At 36.5% G+C, this 23652-nt stretch overlaps 1 protein-coding gene across 2 annotated transcripts; it reads left to right on the top strand.

Moving 5' to 3' along the window:
• Positions 1–2399: 2399 nt before the first annotated feature.
• Positions 2400–23652, top strand: LOC121422157. Of its 2 annotated transcripts, XM_041617055.1 has the most exons (8): positions 2401–2570; positions 9369–9480; positions 13174–13207; positions 14199–14282; positions 14898–14957; positions 18196–18237; positions 20683–20796; positions 23583–23652. In XM_041617055.1, the coding sequence occupies exons 2-8, from the start codon at positions 9376–9378 to the stop codon at positions 23594–23596; spliced, it is 453 nt and encodes a 150-aa protein (XP_041472989.1). In that variant the 5' UTR covers positions 2401–2570; positions 9369–9375; the 3' UTR covers positions 23597–23652. The 2 variants fall into 2 exon arrangements, with proteins under 2 accessions (XP_041472990.1, XP_041472989.1); XM_041617056.1 differs by lacking the exon at positions 18196–18237 and having other exon boundaries at positions 2400–2570.

The raw sequence follows: 23652 nt of genomic DNA, 5'->3' as shown, positions 1-23652 counted from the left end.
CGTGCACCCACAGGATGTTCGATGTGCGTTCAAAGTGTGTTCACAGTATGTTCCCAGTGTTTTCACAGTGGGATCACAATTTGCTCACATTGTATTCATAGTGTGTTCACAGTAAGCTCACAGCTGGGAACACTATCTGAAATCCCCTCCAGAATTTCATACCTGTATGAACAATTCAACAGTAAAAATTACATTTTGACATAGTATATAGTTCTACTATTTAACATTAAATTAATTTGAGTAAAATAAGGCGGATGAGAACCTTCGTTCAAAAACGCTACAAATATAAAACTGTGGTCATATAATACCCCGACCTAATTTTTGCCTGCCTTGGGTTTTTTTTCGTATATAAATCTTAGGAAAGTGATTCGATTACTAATCCATTAAAATCTATATCGTGTCTATGATTCTTATTATCTAAGGGAGAGGAACAACAGCTCGACTATCTGATTCGAGTTCACTGACCACATAAATAGCCATAACGGAATCTTAATACCTACATATGATTTCAGAAAATATTTTTACACTTATACACATTGTTATTCATCTGGTATTTTAGTTATTAAGCGAATATAAGCAATTGAGCCGTATTCGCGGGGGTTATATATGCCTGCATTGTGCCTGGGTGATCTAATGATGTATAGTGGAGGAGAATGATGTACATGTATTTCTATCCCTTAACCCTTGAGTTCGCGTGACCATGTTTATTCACTTAGAAAAGGGACTGGGGTCAATTAGCTGTATCAAGTGTATTTATTTATGTGTTCTTATACCCCCATTTCCAAAGAGAGAGTAGACAAGAAAGCCAACCAAAGTAAAGTGGACAAAACTAAGATGAATCTACTATTGGAAATAATTAATCTATCATTAATCACATTAACTGTAGGCATATATCCTCATACATATGATTGGGTTTGTTATTAGGTTTATTATGCGAAATTCGCATTTTTTAAAAGAAATGCTAGTTGATAAAAAAATAACTGAAATCTACTCTCAGGAGATGTTAAATCACCCTAAAGGGAGTGTGATTAAGATCCTAAATAAACAATTTTCGCATTGAAAGGAAGGCGATTTTAACTATTTATTTTTTCCCCGGAAGTCCCATGTTGTAATAATTTAATCTCTAATTGAGTTTAAAATTAGCTTATGGGCTGGTTTGTCACCTACGGGGTCTTTAAAGTGCAATCGACTTGACGACGTGGCGAGATACTTTATCTTGCCATGTTAACATAATCACATTAATTAGGTCGACATGGCCAGCTGTATTATCCCGCCAAGAAGACTTATAGAAAGTTATATGTCGACATGGCGAGATACGGATTCTTGCCAAGTTGACTTATAAAACGTTATACATGTATGTCAACATAGCGAAATATTTTATCTTGCCAAGTCGACTTATAAAACATTTTATGTCGACATGGCAAGATATGAAATATCAAAGGCTCGGTGAGACTTCATATATTTCGAAAAGTTGACACATGACTTTTTATATAAGTCTACTTGGCAAGATAAAATATCTCGCCATGTTGACATAATCTGTATAAGTCAACTTGGCAAGAAAACGTATCTCGCCATGTCTACACATAACCTTTTATAAGTCGACTTGGCGAGATACATAGCAAGGTTTTTATGTCGACACGGCAAGATAAAGTATCTCGACAAGTCGTCAAGTCGATGTCACTTTAAAGGCTCCGTAGTCATCACCTCCCCCACCTTAATGTAATATGTTTCCAGTTCTATATCAAACATATTTCTAGCGCTTAATATCATATTCTAACCGCTGTATACATTATTCCCGAATATCCCGATCGGACGCTCGAGCATTAAAGGAAGTACATCTAACCATTTACCAATTTACTACACCTGGGGGGAGAGTGGCAAATGTAGATAAACGGCTTGCTAAAGGACGCGAGTGCAGCGGCGGGATTCGAACCCCGAGTCTTAACGTTCAAAGTCCGAAGACTTATATACTGAGCCACAACCCGCACCCATATCTTCCCTATGCATACAAGGATATGAAATTATCATGTTGGATGACGGTTTCAAAAGGATGAGAATAAGTAGATGGGATTTATAGAGAGATGGGAGGAGAGCGTTTGAGACAGAGTGCAAGACGTTTAAACACACTTAATTCATGGACGGATCAGTTTAACACAATAAGAGGAAAGTGGTTAGAGAGAGAGAGAGAAGGGGGGTGTTCTACAGGAAAGACCCCATGTTAAGCCTTCATTGTCGCCCTCGTCAGTGCCCACTAAGTCGTTGTGAACAACTTCCGAACACCGTCGAACTACTTGCATGCTCCTCTTCCTCCGCCCCGAGCAAACATGCAGATCATAGCCTCTGATTGGTTCGGCTCATGCTGACGTCACAAGAACAAACCAAGGAAAAGATTATAAACTAAAACCTACTTCTTAATTTGGCATTAGATGATCGGGCGGAGAGGGAGTCACTGGATTCGATTTAAAAGAGAGAAGATTGTTAATTACAAGAATAAATTTGATTCAACGAATTATATTTGTTCCCGGCGACGACACTAGATACCAGTGACCATCTAACAGTACTACGCAAGGGTAAGTTCAACCCTATCGTTATCTTTAATCATAGCTTTTTTTTCTTAAGTTCCCTGAATACCATCTAGGAGTTGCAAGAAATTTGACTTATCGTTATTTAAAACCTTTTTGGTGACACGACATATGCCCCTGCAACGTTGCTCAGGGTTTAATTTCATCTAAGATGTAGGTTTAGGATTGGGGTGGCAGTGGGATATAGGTTTAGGGTATACACTGCAAAAACTCCGGTGTTGATTTAACACCAGCCCGGAATATATATCTGTCCACACCAGAGAAGTGTTAAACAACACCAGTTTGGTTTGGGTCTAACACCAGATATGTGTTTATACAACACCAATTAGTATTAAAACAGCATCGGTTTGATTCCAAACTGGTGTTATTTCAATACTTCTCTGGACAGGTGTGGACAGATATAAATCAACACCGCAGTTTTTGCAGTGTAGGGTATAGTGTTAAACCCAGGGTTGAAGCTCGTCATTCGATTAGTAATTGGAATATAGATCTGTCGCCGGAGCAAGTCTCATGGAACCATTAAAAAAATAAATTTCGGTCTAGAATATACTTTGTGGGTTGGTGTTAAAGTCTTCCGTTATTTTCTTTATTTTCATCTTGGAGACTCCCCATCCTTCTTATATCGATCTTTTTTCCCTGGAAATGATTGCTGAGCTATATTCAATTTCTTATTAACTAATATAAGACTTCCATATTATTTTCACCAACTTAATCCACAATTTTTGACAGATATATTATGTAAGCGACCGTTTATTTAAACAAATATATACACAGTAATACTTTGAAATCGACAGAGGTTATGTAACTGTCATTGTGAACACTGTCAAATTCGATAACTATTGACCTCTACAATAATTGAACGTAATGTTCCGAAAACATTGAGTGCACACAATCAACACTGAAGTACATATACATATTCAGTCGTTTAATTACAGTTATACCAGATTTATCATGTTAATTGTCAATAAGTCTTCAGATAAGAATAAGCTCTGAATACATATATTTCTTTTATTCCCCAGTGATATGATCTTACATGCTCATTCCACGACGAATGTCAACGAAACACGTTTCCCTCACCTCATTTGACCCCCAAGTCAAGTTTTTTTGAAAAGACAAAGAAGAAACTCGTATTTCAAACATGGTCTTACGTAGCGGGGGGGGGGGGTATGCTTCCTTTTTTTACTGAAACTGTTCACAAAATTTATCAAATATATGCATGCAATCTGTTAATGCCACTTTAGTAAATGCAACGCACTCACATGACTTGCTCGGTCGCTTTGTTCACTCGTTTTCGAGTTTATTCAAAAATGTATAATCGTTTTTGCCTCCCACCACTCTATGAGTACGAAATGTACATACGCCATGATTTCGATTGACATAATGGTGAATTGTTAAATGAGTTCTAGAATTTAATCGCAACGAAATGCTGTCAATCATAATGTTTTAATAGAATGTAAAATTCAGAGATCCTCCAAAGGTTTCGAATTACATTTAGTATATTGGGACCACTGCTCAAATGCCATTAGCATTACAACACGATATTAGAAACAAAATATCAAGTTACCCTTTTCACAAAAATGATGATTATTATCAGTCATACTAAATTGATTTTAGGCAAACATGTAATCCAATTAGATTAAGTAAATGGATTTCTCCACAGGCGCCGTCAAAGTCCCTAGTAATGCATGAATGTTATACAAAATACATGGAAAACATGACAAAATTGATAGATCAATAGCAAACATCTTTATCAAAATATAAATGCATGGAAGATGTACAGTGGTAAATTGTATCTGACGAAATCTGACACCTTTGGTTCTCAAACATTTTGATTTAAAAGTGAGGGCGCTGTCCGACCCTTTTATGACTAATAAACGCATTCTTTTTCTCCCTATAACTAGAACTTCATTCATTTATGGCGGATTGAAAATCATAAGTGGTGACGGGGGGGGGGGGGGGATATACCCTCCCTTCAAATTAATATCATGTATCAAACATTACATTTTATAAATTGTAACTTAAAATCAATTGTGTCAGAATCTGATAAGTCATATATTTATTTTTACACAATTATACTATTCTTGTATTATTCGGATATTTCTGTCATAGTGCGTTGCAAAGCTCCCGAGAATGAATATGTGTTTGCCTTATTTCTCGCACCCCATGCTATTTAAACCCTATGAAGTTCCAACGTTGAGAAGGTCAAAAGAAAATGGAATATACATTTATGATTCAGTAAGTAACTTGCGGCAAGGTGTCTCGCCTTGAAGAAGTAGATCATTTAGATACCCGAGACGGTATTGTCATCTCAATTTTGTGGTAAATACTTAATAATTTTGTGTTAAATACTTAATAATTTGTGTTGAATACTTAATAAACAAAATCAACTCTCATTGTCCATTACCCTGACGAATGGCTTCCGGCTCTCAACAAAGGTCAGCACTACTGATCAAAAATTTAATCGAAATATATCTATTTCTTTGTTTCTGATATTTTATTAGTAATGAAATGGGGTTATAAGGAACAGGAGTCAAGTAGAACAGCCCAAAGTTGTTTATCGATGGCGGCCTTCCTGATCCGTCTTTGTTTTACCTCATATTCTTTACTACCGAAATCTGGTGATGATTAGAATTCGTACTTAATTATCTAAGATCAGAGACAGAATTTACGCATGGGAGATAAATTCCTCAAAAGAAGTTTGAAAATCTGACTTTGAGCGATAATCCCTCCTCGGTTTTAGTGAATATTAATGTGCAATTGATGCTAATGAATATATCATTTAATCATCATAAAAATGATACCATATGTGATATGATTATGGTTCACATGGAGGTGCAGTTCCCTGAAATGTGAGGCAAGGTCAAAATTCAAAAGCTGCGAAATGACACAATTTTGAAAGTCCCTGTTTCTCTGCCTTTTTTCCCGTGGCGATGAGTGGGTTTACATACACCTTATTAACCTTATTAACATGGAATCAAACACACCTCTGCACAAGAAAACACATAACAGACATGCTTGGGTATTTCAAACCAGGATTCGAACCATGTTATCTCACAGAACCATCACCATCTAAACCACAACAAACCATCAAAAATGAAGGAGCAGGGGCTTTATCGCGCAAATTTCATTTGAAAAACAGAGCGATCGAAGCGAGGGAGCAAAAGTTTCGACAGTCTTTATTACAAAGAATCCATTTTGTGATAGATTTTGGCATATTTTTTTTTACTTGACTCTTTTTTCTCCTTTTCTCTTTTTTTGTTTGCCTTGGTCCCGTTTTTCATTAATTCATCTATTTATTTTATTTTATTTTTTTTTTTGGGGGGGGGGGGGTCGGGGCGGGAGCAAGCGCCCCAAGCCTCCCTGTCTGTACGCCACTGACTTCATAAACACACATTTCATTTTTTTTAGATCTTACGTTAATGACAAACTTTAAAAGATAATAATCCGAGACCAAAAATAAGAAAAGTCGTAAATTTCTGATTTTATGAATGTAAAGAACAAAATATCCAGCTCATATTCTTATTTCATCTTAAATCCTCATTAAAGAAAAATATTATTCTAAGATTTTTTTTTCATCAAACAGATAATCACATAATCGCATTTACATAGAAAAGGGACTGCATAATCGCCTTGGTACTCCTATGGCTTTGTGGCATCCACTATATTTATATACAAGTGCAATTATATCAGACATGGGATTATCCTACAGTTTTAATTCCTAATCCTCTAGGTATAGTCAGCCATCTTAATTTTATTTGCGGTGTGGGAGCACCCTACCGATTTCATCCTTCCTTTGGAAGAAGAGAGGTTGTAAAGCCTATATCTATCATGTCTATTGAAACTGTTTTGCCCTTTAATTCAAACTCAATGATATCAATTGCACTTACAATGTACTGAATATAATGAGAACTATCTCAAAATTTATTGTGGAAAACGATTCTTATTAAAAAAGCCGAAAACACGGAACAAACACGTGAGGCTCGGATATTATTCAAAATTAATCTAAAATCCGTGTGTGTGTGTGTGTGGGGGGGGGGGGGTCATGCAGACAAAATATCAAAGTAAAAACAATATAACATACTAGTAAGAACACAAATTGTGAATGATCTTGATTATTGTGTTCCATTTTTTTCTTTCTTCCGAAAATGTTGGTTATAAGCTTTTTTCAATGCAATATTCGAATGCCATCCATTATTCATTGACAGATTTAGATCGCATAATGTATTTTCTTAGTAATATAATCCGAATTTCTTGGTAGTAGTGAGACATTTTCATTAGGATTGAGTGCATTTTGTAATTTAGGGTCAAGACCTGAACAGATTCCATATATGAGCAAGCGGCTTTGAATGAATTAGATGATTCACAATGCTCTTTCCCTCGGGAAATTTAAGTAATATTCGCATATTTTGCTCTTTGGGACATTATGTTAATCCTTATTTATTTCCTAATTCATGGATTATATGGAAAGATGTCAGATGCATTGGTAATTTCCATCGCACTGATACTCCGTAGACTTTCGTACAAAAATAAAAAGATACAGTGAACAAAATTATCGTACCTCATCAATTAATCTAAAATCGACAAAAATCACGTAAATTTCACCGTGATGATAAATCACCCAATATTTTTAGTGTACTTTAGTTCTAACCGGATAATTGGGGAAAATGATTTCAAACCCAACACATGACTTTAATTTAATGACTGTTTATTTGATACATCTATTTTTTCCTTAATCAATTTGGAATTAAACTCCTCGTGTGCATTATATTTTGAAAAAAACTTTTGAAGAAACAAAAATAAAGATAATCAGTTGTCTTAGTAATTAGTATGTTTGAAATTGTTGCTTATTTCACCATATTTTTAAGGCACCGTAAAATTGATTCTGCTGCTTTTGTCTTGTAACTTTTTTACCTTTCTATCCTTTCTACAAATGACTGTAAATTTACCTCTATCGCTTTCAATAGCGTGATGAAAAGTGATCAATTATTCAATTGTTTGGATTTCATACATGAAGACCATGAGAGAAACTTGAGAAAAGAAACGAGATACGCTCGTTTACATCATTAATACCTATTCGTGAAGTGATGCAGATATAGGTAAAGAAAGAGGGAGGGAGAGAAAGAGACTGGTTGATGAGGGGAGGTAGAACAACAGATAGAGAGATGGAAATTGACAGATATGGGCAGAGGGAGGTGGGGATAATAGGGAGGAGCCCCAATTTTCCAAAGTTACATTTTCGTTTTCATATTCTGCATAACGTGGTATCACCGTTGTGCCCCATTGGTATACGAGAGGTGTGTTACCGAACATTGTGAACAGAGAGGGGAGTGAGAAAAGAGGGAAGAGAGGAGAGAAGAAAGGAAGATTTAGAAATTAACAGTTTGGTTACAAAGGGGGTTAAATCCAGTTTGGACCATTCCGAGAAAAATCATGCTTTTTATTCTCCTATACAGTCATATTGCATTATTCTTACGGGAAACTAAATTTCCATCATGTATTACCCTGTCGTGTGAACTTATAATTGGGTATACAAGAAATCTACCTGTCTTCAATTTCAAAAATATTTTTAACAAAAATGTCCATTGTGGATCTAATCTCTTTTGCAAGCCAACTTTGATACATCCAATCCTTTTGAATAAAAAAGGTGGTTTTTCTTTGCCACTTTTATTAACGTTTTAATGGAAATTTCAAACTGTATTTTGTATCATCAGTGCAAGTGTGCGACAAAGAAACAATACAATGTTATGAAAAATGGATCTATCCCCTTTTGCAATTGAGCTCTTTAAATAGATATCACTATGGAGGTATAGACTGGGAGAGGGAGACAATGGGAGGGAAACGAATAGGAGAGATAAGTGAAGTTTAAGGAATCACCTATGTTCGTATCCTCTCTCCGTTATTGACAGTCATGTAATATAATACATTACCAATTCGTCCTGCATGACATTACAAAAGTATGGTGTATTATTTTCATGACATCATCTTTTAATTCGTTCTCTAACACTATCTGACAGAAGCATTTTTTTGGTAGAAATTTCAGGGCAAATTGTAAAATTAGACAATTGTTTGAAATAGGTGAACCTGTTGCGAGGAAGTTATTTGTGGATCTATCGTTAAGTAACGAGCACAATACTTACACATTGAGATAAAAAAATTAGTGTATTAATGGAAATTTAATTTAAAAGGCAATGGATTCATGCGTTTTTTTTTTGCTAAAGTAGGTCCAACTTGAGTGCATGACTGACGCAACCTTTGTGCATGCGTCAACACAGCTCTTTTTTGCGAAGGGTCCTTGATGGTTGAACATCAATATTAGTTGTCGGAAGACCATGACATTGGGAATAAAGTATAATTATAAACGATCCTGAAACTATCACCACTATCCTGTTCGTTAATGATAAAGATGACATTTTCTATTGCACACACACATTCCACTCGACCCCCTTCTTCTCTTCATCTCACACCCCCCCCCTCAACCCCGTTTTACTCCCTGCGTAGTATACCCCGGACTTTGAATCCAAGGGTCGTGGGTTCAAATCCTAGCCATGGCGTAATTTCCATCAGCAAGAAATTCATCCACAAAGTTCTGCACTCAACCCTGGTGAGGTATATGGATATCGGCAGAAATTCCTCAAAAAGTTACGAGTACCTGAATCCGTTAACTAGCTTAAGCCGGTATGATATAGGAGCGCCTTGAGCATCCTACAAGGTGGATATGTGCGGTATAAAAATATCCTATATTCTTATCTTATTATCATTTTTACTCTACTTCTCTCTTATTTTTAGATCAAAGATGAATTTGGGTTTCAGTTTAAAGGCAGTCGGCATCACATTGCTGGCTGTGATCATCGCTCTGGCCTTTGCAGACAACCCAAGACAGGTACAGAAAAAGCCAATGGTGAGTGACGGAAACGTGAATTTATATTCGTGCCTTTCATACACCCGGCCCAAAACAAATTTGAAACCTAAATGTAACACTTTTACCAAACTTTGTGGGTGTAATCTTGCACCCTAAGTAGAACACCGGTGCAAAAATGTACCTATTCATTATTATTTGCACCCTAAAAGTTCAACTGTTCACCTTTTAAGGTGCATAATACCAAACATTAAGAAATGGCCAAATTTGGACCTCAATTACATGGTTCAACTTTGCACCCTATAGGGTGTTAATATAGTAATATTACACCCTTTAGAAAACGATGAAAAATAACACATTTCAGGGGCCGCGGAACGGTTTTTCAAAGTGGGGGGAAGGGGGGGGGCTAACCATGCGAAAAATCACAATCATATGGTCATTTTTACATTTTGTACACGGTTTTGGAAAAAAAAGTGGGGGCTAAAGCCTAACCCCCCTCCCCCAGCCACCCCCCCCCCCGCTTCCGCGGCCCCTGTAATTTCACACAAAAGCACCCCTAGGGATAATTGTACCAACCCCTATAGGGTTCAAATTTGAAGACAGGCGCCACCAAAATTTAAAATAATAATAATGAAAATAGTATGCAACATTTATATAGCGCTTAATACAAATTTTTCTAAGCGCTGCATACTATTACCCCGGCTTAAGCACGGCTACCGTGATCGGGTGCATCGATCATTCCAAGGAATTTCTTCCTACCGGGTACCCATTTACTACACCTGGGTGGAGTGTGGCAAATGTAGATAAACGCCTTGCCAAAGGACGCTAGTGCTGTGGTGGGATTTGAACCCCGGTCCTTGTGGTTCACAGTCCGGAGACTTATCCACTGAGCCACACCTCTAAAACAAGAGATGGTCCCCGTAGAGTGCCAATGGAAATTTTAAAAAAATCGAGTGACAATGTACCCGACCGCGAATGAGAATTCGAAAAAAAATATTACAGTGAATGATGATTCCTAACCACATGGATGAATAATATATTAATTATGAGAGAACACAAAATAATATAAACCTTACACTCTAAGAACAGAGAGTAAAAATTTGCCCAATATTGGGCAGAAAGAGAACGTGCATGTTTGCTCGATATTTCCCCCAATATTGGGCAAAATGCATGTAGGGTAAATTTCAACGCAACATTGCGTAAAATCTGCACAATACTTGGTATCATTTTAGCAAACAAACATGCATGTTCCCATTTTACACAATTTTTTTTGAGTGTATGTGTTGTAATAACTTTAAAAAAAGGAGACAAATATTATTGATAATACATGGTGCTAAGCACACTTTGGTCGACTATCTCTCATGGTTAAGAGTGTTAGTGACGTCACCATAATGAAAAAAGAACTAGTATAAAAAACACGAATTCGGTCTGTAGTGTGAAACCATCATCATTTGTGAGCCAATGAGCTATCGTCACTATACACACGTGACCCAATGTCTTACAAAAGAATGCCCAAAATGAAATTTTTGAAACGTATACAGAAAACGCCCCTTTCATTTTCGACTCATTACATAACCCAATTTAGATACTGAAATAATAACATGTTGACTTTCCGATTTTAATAACGTTAAGGGAAGAAAACAAACAAACAAAAATAACCTCTTTTCAGAATTAATATTGGCAATTAGCACGTTCTATTGAGTGAAAATTACATGTTTAACTACGAAGCGGAGAAATGAGGCCAGTAATAAACCGTAAATTGTAAAACTGGGCATTGTGGCGTGCGCCTGTAATCCAAGCTTTGGGGAAGTTACAAATTGATGCAGAGGTTCGAGGTTCGAGCCCTGGTCACGTCTTTCGGATGGTGACGTTAAAGGTCGGTCCCAGACGTAAATAATCATATCTGATTGATACACGTCTGACAAAACTCAAATACACACACTTGACAGGAATAGCATTGCAAAGCAATTTGGGGATGAAAAATCCACAAAATTTTAAACGTGATTGGGAGGGTGGCTTAACAATCGAACTGACAATTCAAACAAAGGTATCAATTCTACAAATGGATACATGTCGATAATCACGCCTTTGTAAATACAACTTACAAAATGGTAGATTAACGAGCCTTTTCGTAACTCCTTGTTGTCACATTGTTTTGGAGATCACTACAGCAAAAAGCAACACGTGTCATAATATTTACAGACCACCCTGGGTTACGTTAATTGCTACCAAATAAATACAGTTTTTAATTTGAAGTTTGGTGATAAATGGGGGTTTATTTGCTAGCAACGAGTTTTTAATTGTTTAAGGAGGTTGCAACGATTTTGCAAACTTTTAGAACACAGGATAACCTAATTGATCTTAATTTGTATAGGTCGGTAAATATTTGACAGGGTACATATAAGTATATGTAAACTTGTGATTGAATCGAAGACATGTTCATTGGGAATAAAAGATAGTGGGTAATCAAAGATTATAAGGACAAATAGATATCGAGTGTATAGTCATTTACCTTTCCTCTTCATGATTAAAAAAGTGCTTAGAATGACCAGTATTTTGGTCGGAATGTTAAAAAAGATAGACAGATAGATAGGCCTAGATAGATAGATAGATAGATAAAATAGATAAAAATTGAACCCCTGATTTGGGGTTCAAAAATTGAACCCTGCAGTTGGGGTTCATTTTTGCACCCTGCGGGCTCAAAACTGCACCCCAGGGATTTTAAAATTTAGGGGTGCAGTTTTGAACCCGCAGGGTGCAAAAATGAACCCCAACCGTAGGATTCAATTTTTGAACCCCAAATCAGGGGTTCAATTTTTGAACCCATAGGGTGCTGATTTTGCATCAACCTTTCGGGGTTCAATTTTGTACCTTTATTTCTTAGTGTGTAGATTCAAAGCAGATCGTACATTTAACATGGGTTTTGCCCAACCCATATGCAGTGTTTAATTGTGTTGCCGATTATTCGTTTGGTTTAGATTTTTTTAATGAGCATATCAGGATTTAATGTGCATTTTTTGTTGTCCTTTATATTTGCTTTCAATTACATTATTTGGTTATTCATTGTTCTTCTTTTTTTTAATCAATTTTGGTTTTTCCCAGCCCCACAGCTCCGATGAAGCACGGCTGCATGGGAAGCCCAATAGTGTTTTTCAAGTATCTAAAAAAAAAATCCATCCGTTCGTCGGAAACCTTATTTTTCACACGCCGGTAGGCCTGGCGTCAATTTCTATAGGTGAAAGCTAAATACACCATCATTAACATTGATACTATTTTAGAATTAGGTTGGAGTTCACCTAAGATCACAAATATTGAAATTTCAGATGATCTTGCATGTGTTCAAAGAAATACATTTCGGTATTCAATAGTGTTTTAGATTCATTATTCTTTTACCGCTGGCATTGTAATGTGTGTGTGTATTTTACGAAAACCTCATTTATTGCTAATGGCATATAAATTTCGGATATATAAAATTTAACTCATAATACTCTGACAATTTCTTTCTTTGAGTTGCTTATTGCTTGCTGGCATTAGTCGAATTGATAAAACGATGAATTTCTAAAGGTATGAGTATCAAACTTATGTGCATTTTTGTGATCCTTGAACATCATTTGTTTAACACTTTTATTCTATATTTTTCGGCAGGAAAAAACATTATTTCGGGAATCTTTGTTGTACTTTCGTCAACTTACTGTTAAAATGATATAATGGTCATCAACTCTTTTTTTATTTCAGTATCGAGGATGGACGAAAATGACAGAAAGTAGATGTAAGTATTTAGTAACATATTTTTTCTGAATTCCAGTTTATTTCTTTTTTATTTTCATTGGATGGAAAAAAAATAATGTAGTGGTGCATGCAACATACATAGATTGTTATATAACATAACAATTAAACATATATATTGTATTTAAAAAAAGGTGTTTCTTAAAGCGCATGTCCACTCTAACAATAATATGTCACATGTTTCAATATCCACTGGGTACCAAATACAGGTTCCAAATGAGGTACAGAAACACTATTAAAGTTAATGTTAAAAAGCAATAAGTATGATGCGATCTTTAACTTGTGATCAGTAAAGAAATCTCATAAATGCTTTTATTATGTCATATGTTTATCATCCATTAGGTACTAAATACGACATGGGTGTATGGTGAATGGGAACCTGTGAATAGATCGGTTGAAGTTAATTATGATAAAGGGAGACAGTGAAACGAGCATAACACTGGAAAATCGGTTGTAAAATGATAGTTTATGACATCCTTGATTTTTCTCTTTAATTTCACAAAGCAGTTTCTAGTCGGTATGCAAATGAGGGGACTGATGACGTCAGCTATCCTTCATTTATGTTGTATATTATTATTAAGAAATATATAATGTACAATTGCGATTGTTTTAATATGGTTAAGTCTGAGGTTGGTCCATATTGTCAAATCTGTAAAAATTGAAACATTGAATAATTAAAAAAAGGAAAACAAAATTAATAATGTGTGAATGTCAGCACCGACTGTCTCATTTGCATGTAACTGAGTTGTGCATAACTATTTTGTGCAAAATAAGTGAAACTTTTGAATCTCATAACTTTCTTATTTGACATCAGATTTTGATGAAACTCTCAGCGTAATGCTTGTTTGTTTGATTTTCTTGTCTATTGATTCAAATTAACATCATTCTGGGGTGTACTTGACCTTGAAAAGAAAACATTGTTCCTCTATGGTTGATCATGCAACCCTTTTTTTATCTTTTGATAAAAACAACAGACGGGCCTACAGTAAGAGACAATGGTCAATCAAATATTCAGACGAGAGCATGGAACTCACGAACAAGAGTAGGGAAGAGATTTGGTAAGTTACCGAGGGATATCCCCCCCCCCCCCCCCCCATCCATGCCGTTCATTCACAGGGAACACGAACGGTTTGTGAAGTAGAAAAATAGAGTGGCGGGGGGGGGGGGGGCAAGGGGGAGGGGCGAACCAGAACTGGGGGCTGAGCATGTAGAATATCACAATCAGATCGTATTTTTCACTCTTTTGCACACTTTTGTTGAAAAAGTAGGGGCTATGTGCCCCCAACCTCAGGAAAGTAATGAATATGGTCCTCTTATTCCATCGTTTGCGTTTATATTGTGAATAGTTGTACGAACATTTGACTTCATTTTTCATTCGTTTGTTTATCTACTATACTTCATATTATTATTGTTATAAATAGCAATAACGTCAATGATTATATTATTTGTGATATGAAAGATTTCGGTAATGGTAATGAATGCGTACTCAGATTCGTACTGGTTAATAATAATCATCGAATGACGACTTTCGAGTTGATTCCTAAAAACTTTGCAATAATGTAAAAAAAAAAGGCAAGAGAGTAGCTAAGGTCTTGTGCACCCTCACCCAATCGTGGCCAATAGTCCAGCTCTAGCTAACAATCGAACTCTCAATTTCATTCAATCTCTTGCAGTTCCTGAACTTGATTCATTCGTCAAAAGGCCTGCTTGGTCGCCTCGCCCCCCAGTAGGCGGTAAGTGTCATAGCTACAAGTTAACATACACACTGTAAAAACTGCGGTGTTAAAACTGACACCAATTGGTGTTGATAGAGGACCACACCCTGAGTTGTTAAACTACACCCTAGAGATAAAACATAATACCAAAGAGTGTACATGTAACAAAATGTGTTGTAATAACACCTATAGGTGTAAAATTAACACCACCAATTTAACACCGGTGTAAAATAACTGGCATGGTCCTCTATGTACACCGGTTAACACCGCAGTTTTTGCTGTGCAGAGGGTATGTTGAAAAGTTGAAAAAAAAGCACCGCGATGGTATCTGAAGCTCAAAGGCCATCTATATCAAGAGTAAAAGGTTTATTCTTGTAAATTATATGCTACACTGGATTATACTTGTAGCTTTCCTCTTCGGCAAGAAATTTATCCACATTGTGCCGCACTCGACCCAGGTGAGGTGAATGGGTACCCGGTATGATTTATTTTCCAAGTTTTGGGGTTTTAATGTATGCACGCACGAAATCAACTTGGGTAATAAGTTATTGGTATCATCAGAGGGGGGGGGGGCAGTCAAATATATCGCTATACACACGCGTAACCAAAAAAAAACCACACAAAAACACGCGTTTAAATAGGGGTGCTTTTTCAGTTTTGGACGCGGTCCGCGCGTGGACTCGTTAAGGGTATCAAAGACAAAGAAAAGAAAAAGGGTGGTTTCGAGAGACTGGTCAATTGCCAATCGCGGGGTCAAACGTATTTAGGGCATGTTTCCCCCCAAAATAAATAAATAATAAAGAATATAGCCAATCGTGTTTAGGGTATAATTTTTTCCCCCCAAGGTCATTTATTGGCGACATCTTGTTTAGATGCCAAAATGTGTAAGTAATTAAAGCCCGCAAAAACTTGTTTAGGAGGTCATTTGGCACACAGAGAAAAACTCGTGTAGGGGGTGTTTTTTGGTCACGCGTGTGTACAGCAATATATTTGACTGTCCCCCCCCCCCGGGGAGTTTTCCCCGAGCAAGTTTCAGTGAAATGTTATCTTTTCTGTCAACGAATGCAATGTTACATAATTGGTGTCTGGCTGCGATTTTGGTTGGGCACGTGCTTGCTGACTTGCAGTCACATGCACCGATATTGATGTTCTTCGCCCATTATGATCCAACAATCGTGGCAATGGTCAGAAGAGTAGCGCAAGACAAGGGAGACACTATTGAAATGTTGAACATGCTTAAAGGAGAATGAAACCTTTGGGATGAGAAAGCATGTGTGAAAACAAAAAATAAATCAAAGAAACAGATAACGAAAGTTTGAGAAAAATCGGACAAATAACGAGAAAGTTATGAAAATTTTAATATTGCGATCACTAATGCTATGGAGATCTTCAAATTGACAATGCGAGAAAGGTGTGAGGTGTAACTTGTGAACAACTCTCCCCATTTCTTTAGTATATATATATTTCACTTAAATTGCCTCTTTTATCACATCTATCAGTAGAGCATGTGTTCTTTCTTAAGGTCAAAGGAGGGCATGTAATACAGATTTTTAAAGAATACATCATGGATAAAGAGTTTGTATCACCATAAGAAAAAGCAAAAAGAAACATTTTCAAGGTATTTTATAGTCCATCAAAGGGAAAGTTGTTCACATGTGACATCACACATCCTTGTCGCATTGCCAATAGGAGGATCTCCATGGCGCAAGTGATTGCAATATTCAAATGCTCATAATTTTCTCTTTATTTGTCAGATTTTTCTCAATTTGTTTTGTTATTATTCTTTTATTTTCTGTTCCGACACAAGCCTATTTGTTCCAAAGGTTTCATTCCCCTTTAAGGTGTTGGCACAAAAGGTCGGTATGAATGACGTGTCCAACAGAGAACGAAGCCACACTGCAAATGACAGTCACTCAGAAAAAAATGTTAACACAGGGGGCAGCATTCATGAAATCCAAAACCTGTAGATAAAATCCTTTTGTACTTCACAACCCCAAAACCTGGAACTGGTAGGTTTTGCATCATTCACTGCTTCGAAGGACTCTGCCTTCGTAATCGGGGACGGTGGTGATGGCAGCAAGGTGTCAAATTAAAGTTGATGAGTTACCTTGTATTGTAGGTATAGAAATCACAAGAATATAGACCATGTATACTTGATTCAGCTGACCTTTGATCTTTTTACATTTTTTTCAGAAACACCCTGTATATCACCATATATTTGTGCATGTTGGGAATCAGATTTTTTGCACGCTAGAATGGGAAACTTTAAACTGTGCCGTAAATGAGGGGGGGGGGGGGTCTAGGGTTATGCAGCGGTTCCATGACATTTGCTCCGGCGACAGCAACCCTAACTTCCACAAGTAATTTATTTACATTGTTCTGAACCAAAAACTACATGTATAATACAACCCGGCCCCCTCATACCTACGTACTGCCCTCTGAGATATCAAGAACGGACCAAAATGTCGGAGGAGTGGTCGTGTCACCCTATACACTATAAAAAGTCTACCCAATATTGGGTAAATTGGGAACATGAATGTTTTGGGGTTAACAAAGATACCAAATGTTTTGTAAATTTTACGCAATGTTGCGTTAAAACGCATTTTGTCCAATATTGGGGGAGAAATCACACAGCAAACATGCATCATGTTCCCTTTCTACCCCATATAGCGTATATTTGTTACTCTCTGTTTTTAGAATGTGCGCTACAATCACACCGATCAGACTCCTGGGGGGGGGGCGTTTCATGAAAGGACTTGTCGGACGTTTTATCCGACAAGTACCATTTTATCCGACAGTTACCATAGAAACAGCTCCTCCCAGCCAATCAAAATCAAGGAAAGATGTAAGATCTGACATCATGTCGAATGAAAATATTGATGAAACGCTCCCCTGGGCCCCGTTTTACAAATATAAGAACTCCGAAAATCTGGTGTATCGTGTAAAATAAATAAAAATATAAATAAATAAAAGGTTGTAAGCCAGCGAAGCGAGCGAGCAAAAATTTCGACATTTTCATTACAATGCAAGTTTTGAAAGATTTTAGCATTGTATTCAGTTAACAATATCATACTTCACCTCAATTCCATTCATTTTCACTTTTGTTTGTATTGGTCGTGCAAGAGCACCCCCACCCCCCCCCCCCACATCTGTACGCCAATTACTGCGTCTGTATGTTTATTTTTGTATCAACCGTGCGATTTTCTTTAACGTTTATTTCCGATCTCTCTCCCACCAAATCTATTCCCGTCCACAGGGGTTGCGAAGAGGGACTGGGGCTTTGTGCTGAGCCCAGAAGGCAAGTAACACCATTCCTTACATCATTAAAAATTCACTAAGCACACTTTCTCAGGGACCTGCGAAAACGAGGATACCTCATTGAAAGTCTAATGGGTCTTTTGAAAGTATAAACTCGTCATCTGAACGATAGATTGAGTCGGGGGAACGATCAGATGACAATACACATATTTTGGCTTCAACGGAGGATCGGATGCGCATGAAATCAACCCTGTGCCGTAATATGTACTAAAAAAAGACCCGTCCATAATAATTGCGTGGCTCATGAAGCCACGGCAAAGTATATTTTCTAGTTGAAAAATTATGAAGAAACAACATACAACATTGCAGAGAATGAAAAGTCGAAAATGCAGCAGGCAATGCTCTCGGGAGAAAACCGTTACATCCTCATAAATCTACTTCGGTCATTAACGTAAATTTCCCTAATGACTGAAATCTACTCAGCTGAAAAAAAAACGAAAACAAAATTAATGATATCTACTCAGCTGAAAAAAGACTGAAGACAAATTTACTTAGCTGAAAAACGAACAAAATTTTATTTTGCCCCCCAAAAAACAAGAAAAAACAAAGAGGCATTTGGGAACGAGCGTTATTGCTGCTTGTAAAATACCCGTCATCTGACCTTATTGCCATGCCTACAGATTCTGGCATAATATTTTAAGTCGGCGCATTTTAGTGTTTTAATTTACATACAACCACTTTCGTGGTCATTTCATCAGATTGCATTTCAACCCATATTGAGAGTTCGAACAGAATCCAATTAAATTGCCCCCAAGTGTTTGTATGTATGAATACAAAATATGTGTCAAGTGTTTCTGAAAGAAAATGCGTAATTCCTGAGAAATTAGTCAAATCAAGCACGGAACTCCGTCAATGTCGGGTATTTTTGTCAGAGCAATATTTGATACACTGTCCCACGTATGCTTTTCTGTGTTAGTGATCATCAAAATTATTGGTTTTGAGCAAAGATTTCATGACTTCACTAAAAAAACAAGTTTACATAAAATATTACAGTTCTAGCTATATGAAAATATAGTGTCAATCAACCTTGATTTCAATGGCTTTCTCATTAAATAATTGATTGATGCAACTTCTATCTTTGTTCAATTCCCGTGGTGTACCATTTTTTTTATTGGATTTTTTTTTGTAACTTTGCAAAATGCCACAATAATGCATAAATCTAAACCTTATTAGTGAACAAAATGACGACAGTTATCTTTCCACCAGACATGATTATTTACATCTGGGGCAGACTTTTTCTGACACCATGGGAAAGGTATGACCATGGCTCGAACTCTGTATCTACAGGATCTATTCGTGAACTCCAAAATGTTACAATTGGATTAGATTCCTGCAATCGTCAAGTGCTCGCCAAAACAAGTTCAAACGCTCAATTCGTATTGTGTTTACAGATGGCGCTGTTTAGTGTATCAGTGATATGTTAAACAAAAAAAAAATAAACACGGTTATGTTACATATCCTTTATGTTGTGTATCATTTTAAGGTCATATTTGCCTGAGGCATGTATTTTCGAAGCAAGCTGAATAAAAGAGAAAGGAATGTATCTTTACATGATTTCAAAGAACTAAATTTAAATGATTTAATTGTGAAATTTAGGAAAAGAGAATAAGTATACCAATGCAAAACAAGGCCATCTCCCACAAAAATAATTTTATTAATTGTAAGTTCCAAATGATTGTGTAACTGTTTCTTAAAGGACAAGTCCACCCCAACAAAAAGTTGGTTTGAATAAAAAGAGAAAAATCCAACAAGCATAACACTGAAAATTTCATCCAAATCGGATGTAAAATAAGAAAGTCATGACATTTTAAAGTTTCGCTTAATTTCACAACACAGCTATATGTGCATTCTGGTGGGTATGCAAATGAGGAGATTGATGACGTCACCAACTCACTATTTCTTTTGTATTTTATTATATGATATATCAAATATTCTAATTTTTTCTCCTCATTGTCAAGTGAAACAATGATTAATTCCTCCATGAACATATGGAATTAGCATTGTTTAATACGATATGGTTCAGTCAAGTCCTTATTGTCGAATCTGTAAAAATGAAAAGAAATAGTAAGTGATGGAAATCATCGACTCTCTGTCATTTGCTTGCCACTCAGTTGTGCATATAACTGTTTTGTGAAAAATAGCGAAACTTTAAAACCCAATAACTTTCTTATTTAACATCCGATTTTGATGAAATATTCAGTATTATGCTAATTTGATTTTTCTCTATTCATTCAAATCAACATTTTCTGGGGTGGACTTGACCTTTGAATGATCATTTTGAACATCAAACGGCAAAAGGTAGTTAGTAAAAACACTTATACCAAGGATTTTCTTCATGTCTGTGCTCTTCACCCGTCATTCTACTTCACAAAGAGCGCCCCTTACGATACATTTTAATTTGATATCTATATTTTTTTTTCTTCAGAAATCAACGATGCCTTTGAGGACGAGCAGCTTATAGATGATGCCGCCTTAGATTTACATCCCGGTGAAAATGACGATGTATTGAGAGAAATAATGGATTACGTCAAACGCGAAGGTATGATATCAGATTAGTGATAGGCAATATTTCAACATAATTGAAATTATGGGATATGATGATACAACGCGGTAACACGAAATGACAGAAATATTGTCAATTATAAACAAAATAATCATCATTATCCGTTGACTGATAATGCTTTGTTCCTGCTTTTCATGGACGAGCACTGATAAAAGTTTGGCTTTCATCCCAGTCACTTCCAGTGGCGTACCTAGGATTTTTCACAGGGGGGGTGTTGGGCAAATTCGTCCGCCCCAAAATTTCAAAAGAATGAAAAAAAAAGTCTTCAAGGTCGTCAGGGCTGGGGGCAGGGATGCGCCATCACTTGCATGGGTTGTGACTCGTCAGGGGGGTAGACTGCCCCCTGCCCCCCCCCCCGGTAGGTACGCTAGTGGTCACTTCCCTTATAATGTAAATATTGAATTTGCAGACTCGGCTATATCATGTATATTGGCGATATTTTTTTGTTTTGTAATAGTATTTATTAATCATTCAGTTCAATACAAATCATCGTACAAATACTCATGGTATTAACATAATCATATACAATGGATAAATTCAGTAACAAAACTGAACCACTTATAACCAATATAAATTCACAAAATCATACAGTAGTTATGTAGAAAATTTATTACTCAACATTGATTAAACTCAATGAAATTTACAATAAAAATAATGGAAAAGGGTTCGAGTGCCCCCCCACAGACTCACACAGAAGAGACATAAAACAATTAGACAGTACAACAAAAAAATACAAAAACAAATTAAGAAAAGCAGACGGAAAAGGAAAATAAAGAGAGAAAAAAAAGAAAAGAAAAAAAAGGAAGAAAGGAAAGAAGTTGTCTGCGATAGTGGATTATAACGACCGGTACTACAATATATCAGATCAATAATTATCATGTGATGGTAAATATCACGTGATACGTTTACGACGTAGTCCCCAAAAGACGTCAAATATTGAAATTCATCTCCTCTGAGCACATTTAAGCATCCCTTGTTCTATCTGAAATGATGCACTTTCCCTGGACATTGTAATTTATTCGAATATAAACCATGACAAGGCGAAAAAACGAGGTATTATGCGTGATGAAGTTAAAACTCTTTTCCAGATTTGTGCTGATCTAAATTGCGCCAGCTATAAACGAAAGTTTGATAATATTTTATCAACGTCCGGTTTTAATATTGCATCAAATTGCAACAGAAGGTAAACAATGAAATAGCAATATTTTATTCTGATAATTCTAAACTACCTATGATTTTTTTTTATATATGAATATATTAAACCACCCCCGGAAACCACACCATGGTCGTCTAATCATTATGAAATCAGATGAAGATGTGAAAACACCATGGAATGACAAAGGATATTTGTAGGTTCTGCCTCCCCACATCCGCACAAAAAAAGAAAATATAAGAGTAATTATTCTTCATACTGTCAAAAAAGATAAGCCGTAAACTTTAATAGAATTGGATATAAATGTTGACACCACTGTTTTGGGGGGACGGCATTGTAGTATATCACATTGCACACATCTCATGCTTGAGTGAACTCCGAACTTTAATTCTTGTTTTCTCCGTATTCCTTCAACTCTTATCCGCTTTTCTTTTCCTTGTTTCCACATTAAATCAAGCATTCGAGTGGGCTATTGTTGACACGTTGCAATCATTTTAAATGCTTGTGTTGTGCTTTTTATGATGGTCAATACAAATCTCAAAGTTCTTTTGGGGGGCGAATTATCGTTGATTGTGGGCTGGCTGGTCACATTTTATCCCCAATGAGTTTTAATTCCAAGAACTATTTTGTCTACAGTCCATTGAGCGTAGTGATCGCATTTAAATATCCCCGTTTTCAAGTAGTTCTTTTATCAACTTTTTATTGTTCCAGGTGAAAATGAATTGGTATTCGATTGTTGACAAGGTTCATTGCACTACTTAGTAGTTCGATTAAAAGTGCAATAGGACAATGATAATGACAGCAATCAATCAGTTGAAGGGCTGTCAAGTGTGAAAGGCAAAAAGACATGCTGGAGAATTACTCACATGAAAGTGCTGATGTGGGACTGGCGTCCAATTTCAGTAGATAGGCCCCTTGCAGACAGATGATTTGATTAGAAAGTTGTTATATTCTGCTCACCAAAAATGCATGTAAATGAATTATCATGCTTTGTCGTAAGTTGAAAGTCTACAATTCAGTCTATTAATCAAAATCATCTCGAATCGCAGATGGTACATCGTTAACTTGTTGTGCTGGTTCAGCCTATGTTGTCAATACGCATTGCTCACTTCTGTTTTTTTTTTACAATACTAGCTATAAACATCGACCTGTAATTCCGTCTTCAATGAAATGTGGGTAAACACGACCCCAACTGATATTTACGCGCATCGTAACCCACTTTGGTTTTGTGTCCATTGTGACGAAGCTTTATGAAAAATCGGCGCGCATCCGGATACGCGTCTTGTTTGCGCATGGATAATCTAAACATTGGCCCGTGTTTTCGAAAGTGGTGTCAGTTGCAAAATAGTACAGACCCATAATTCATGCATATTTTTATTATAATTGCGCCTATGTCCATCGCGTACACTTATAAAAGTCCAATAACGAAAGGGTGCTTTTAGCAAATGGCTCCAAATTAAAAACACGATTAAACTAGAAATATGCATAGTTCATTATTTTGTACCATCGTACGAGTGAAAGCTCTTCTGAGAAATTTTGTTTAATTTGTCTGTTTCTTTTTATTTATTTAACATTCTATTTTTGCCCGTTTCCTTTTTCTTAATTGCAGGTCGACAAAAGTAGCGTTCCACTCGCTTGCCAGAGTGCTTCATGGTGACATGAAAAATGAAATTTTATTA

The sequence above is a fragment of the Lytechinus variegatus genome, chromosome 9, assembly GCF_018143015.1.
Source record: "Lytechinus variegatus isolate NC3 chromosome 9, Lvar_3.0, whole genome shotgun sequence".
Taxonomy (NCBI): Eukaryota; Metazoa; Echinodermata; class Echinoidea; order Temnopleuroida; family Toxopneustidae; genus Lytechinus; species Lytechinus variegatus.
This window is presented reverse-complemented; position numbering and strand designations above follow the sequence as displayed.

Coding starts and splice junctions, on each gene's coding strand:
- LOC121422157 (XM_041617055.1), top strand. CDS start 9,376: ATGAATTTGGGTTTCAGTTTAAAGGCAGTCGGCATCACATTGCTGGCT. Junction 9,481..13,173: donor AGGTACAGAAAAAGCCAATG/GTGAGTGACGGA, acceptor TTTTTATTTCAG/TATCGAGGATGGACGAAAAT. Junction 18,238..20,682: donor CTTTGTGCTGAGCCCAGAAG/GCAAGTAACACC, acceptor TTTTTTCTTCAG/AAATCAACGATGCCTTTGAG.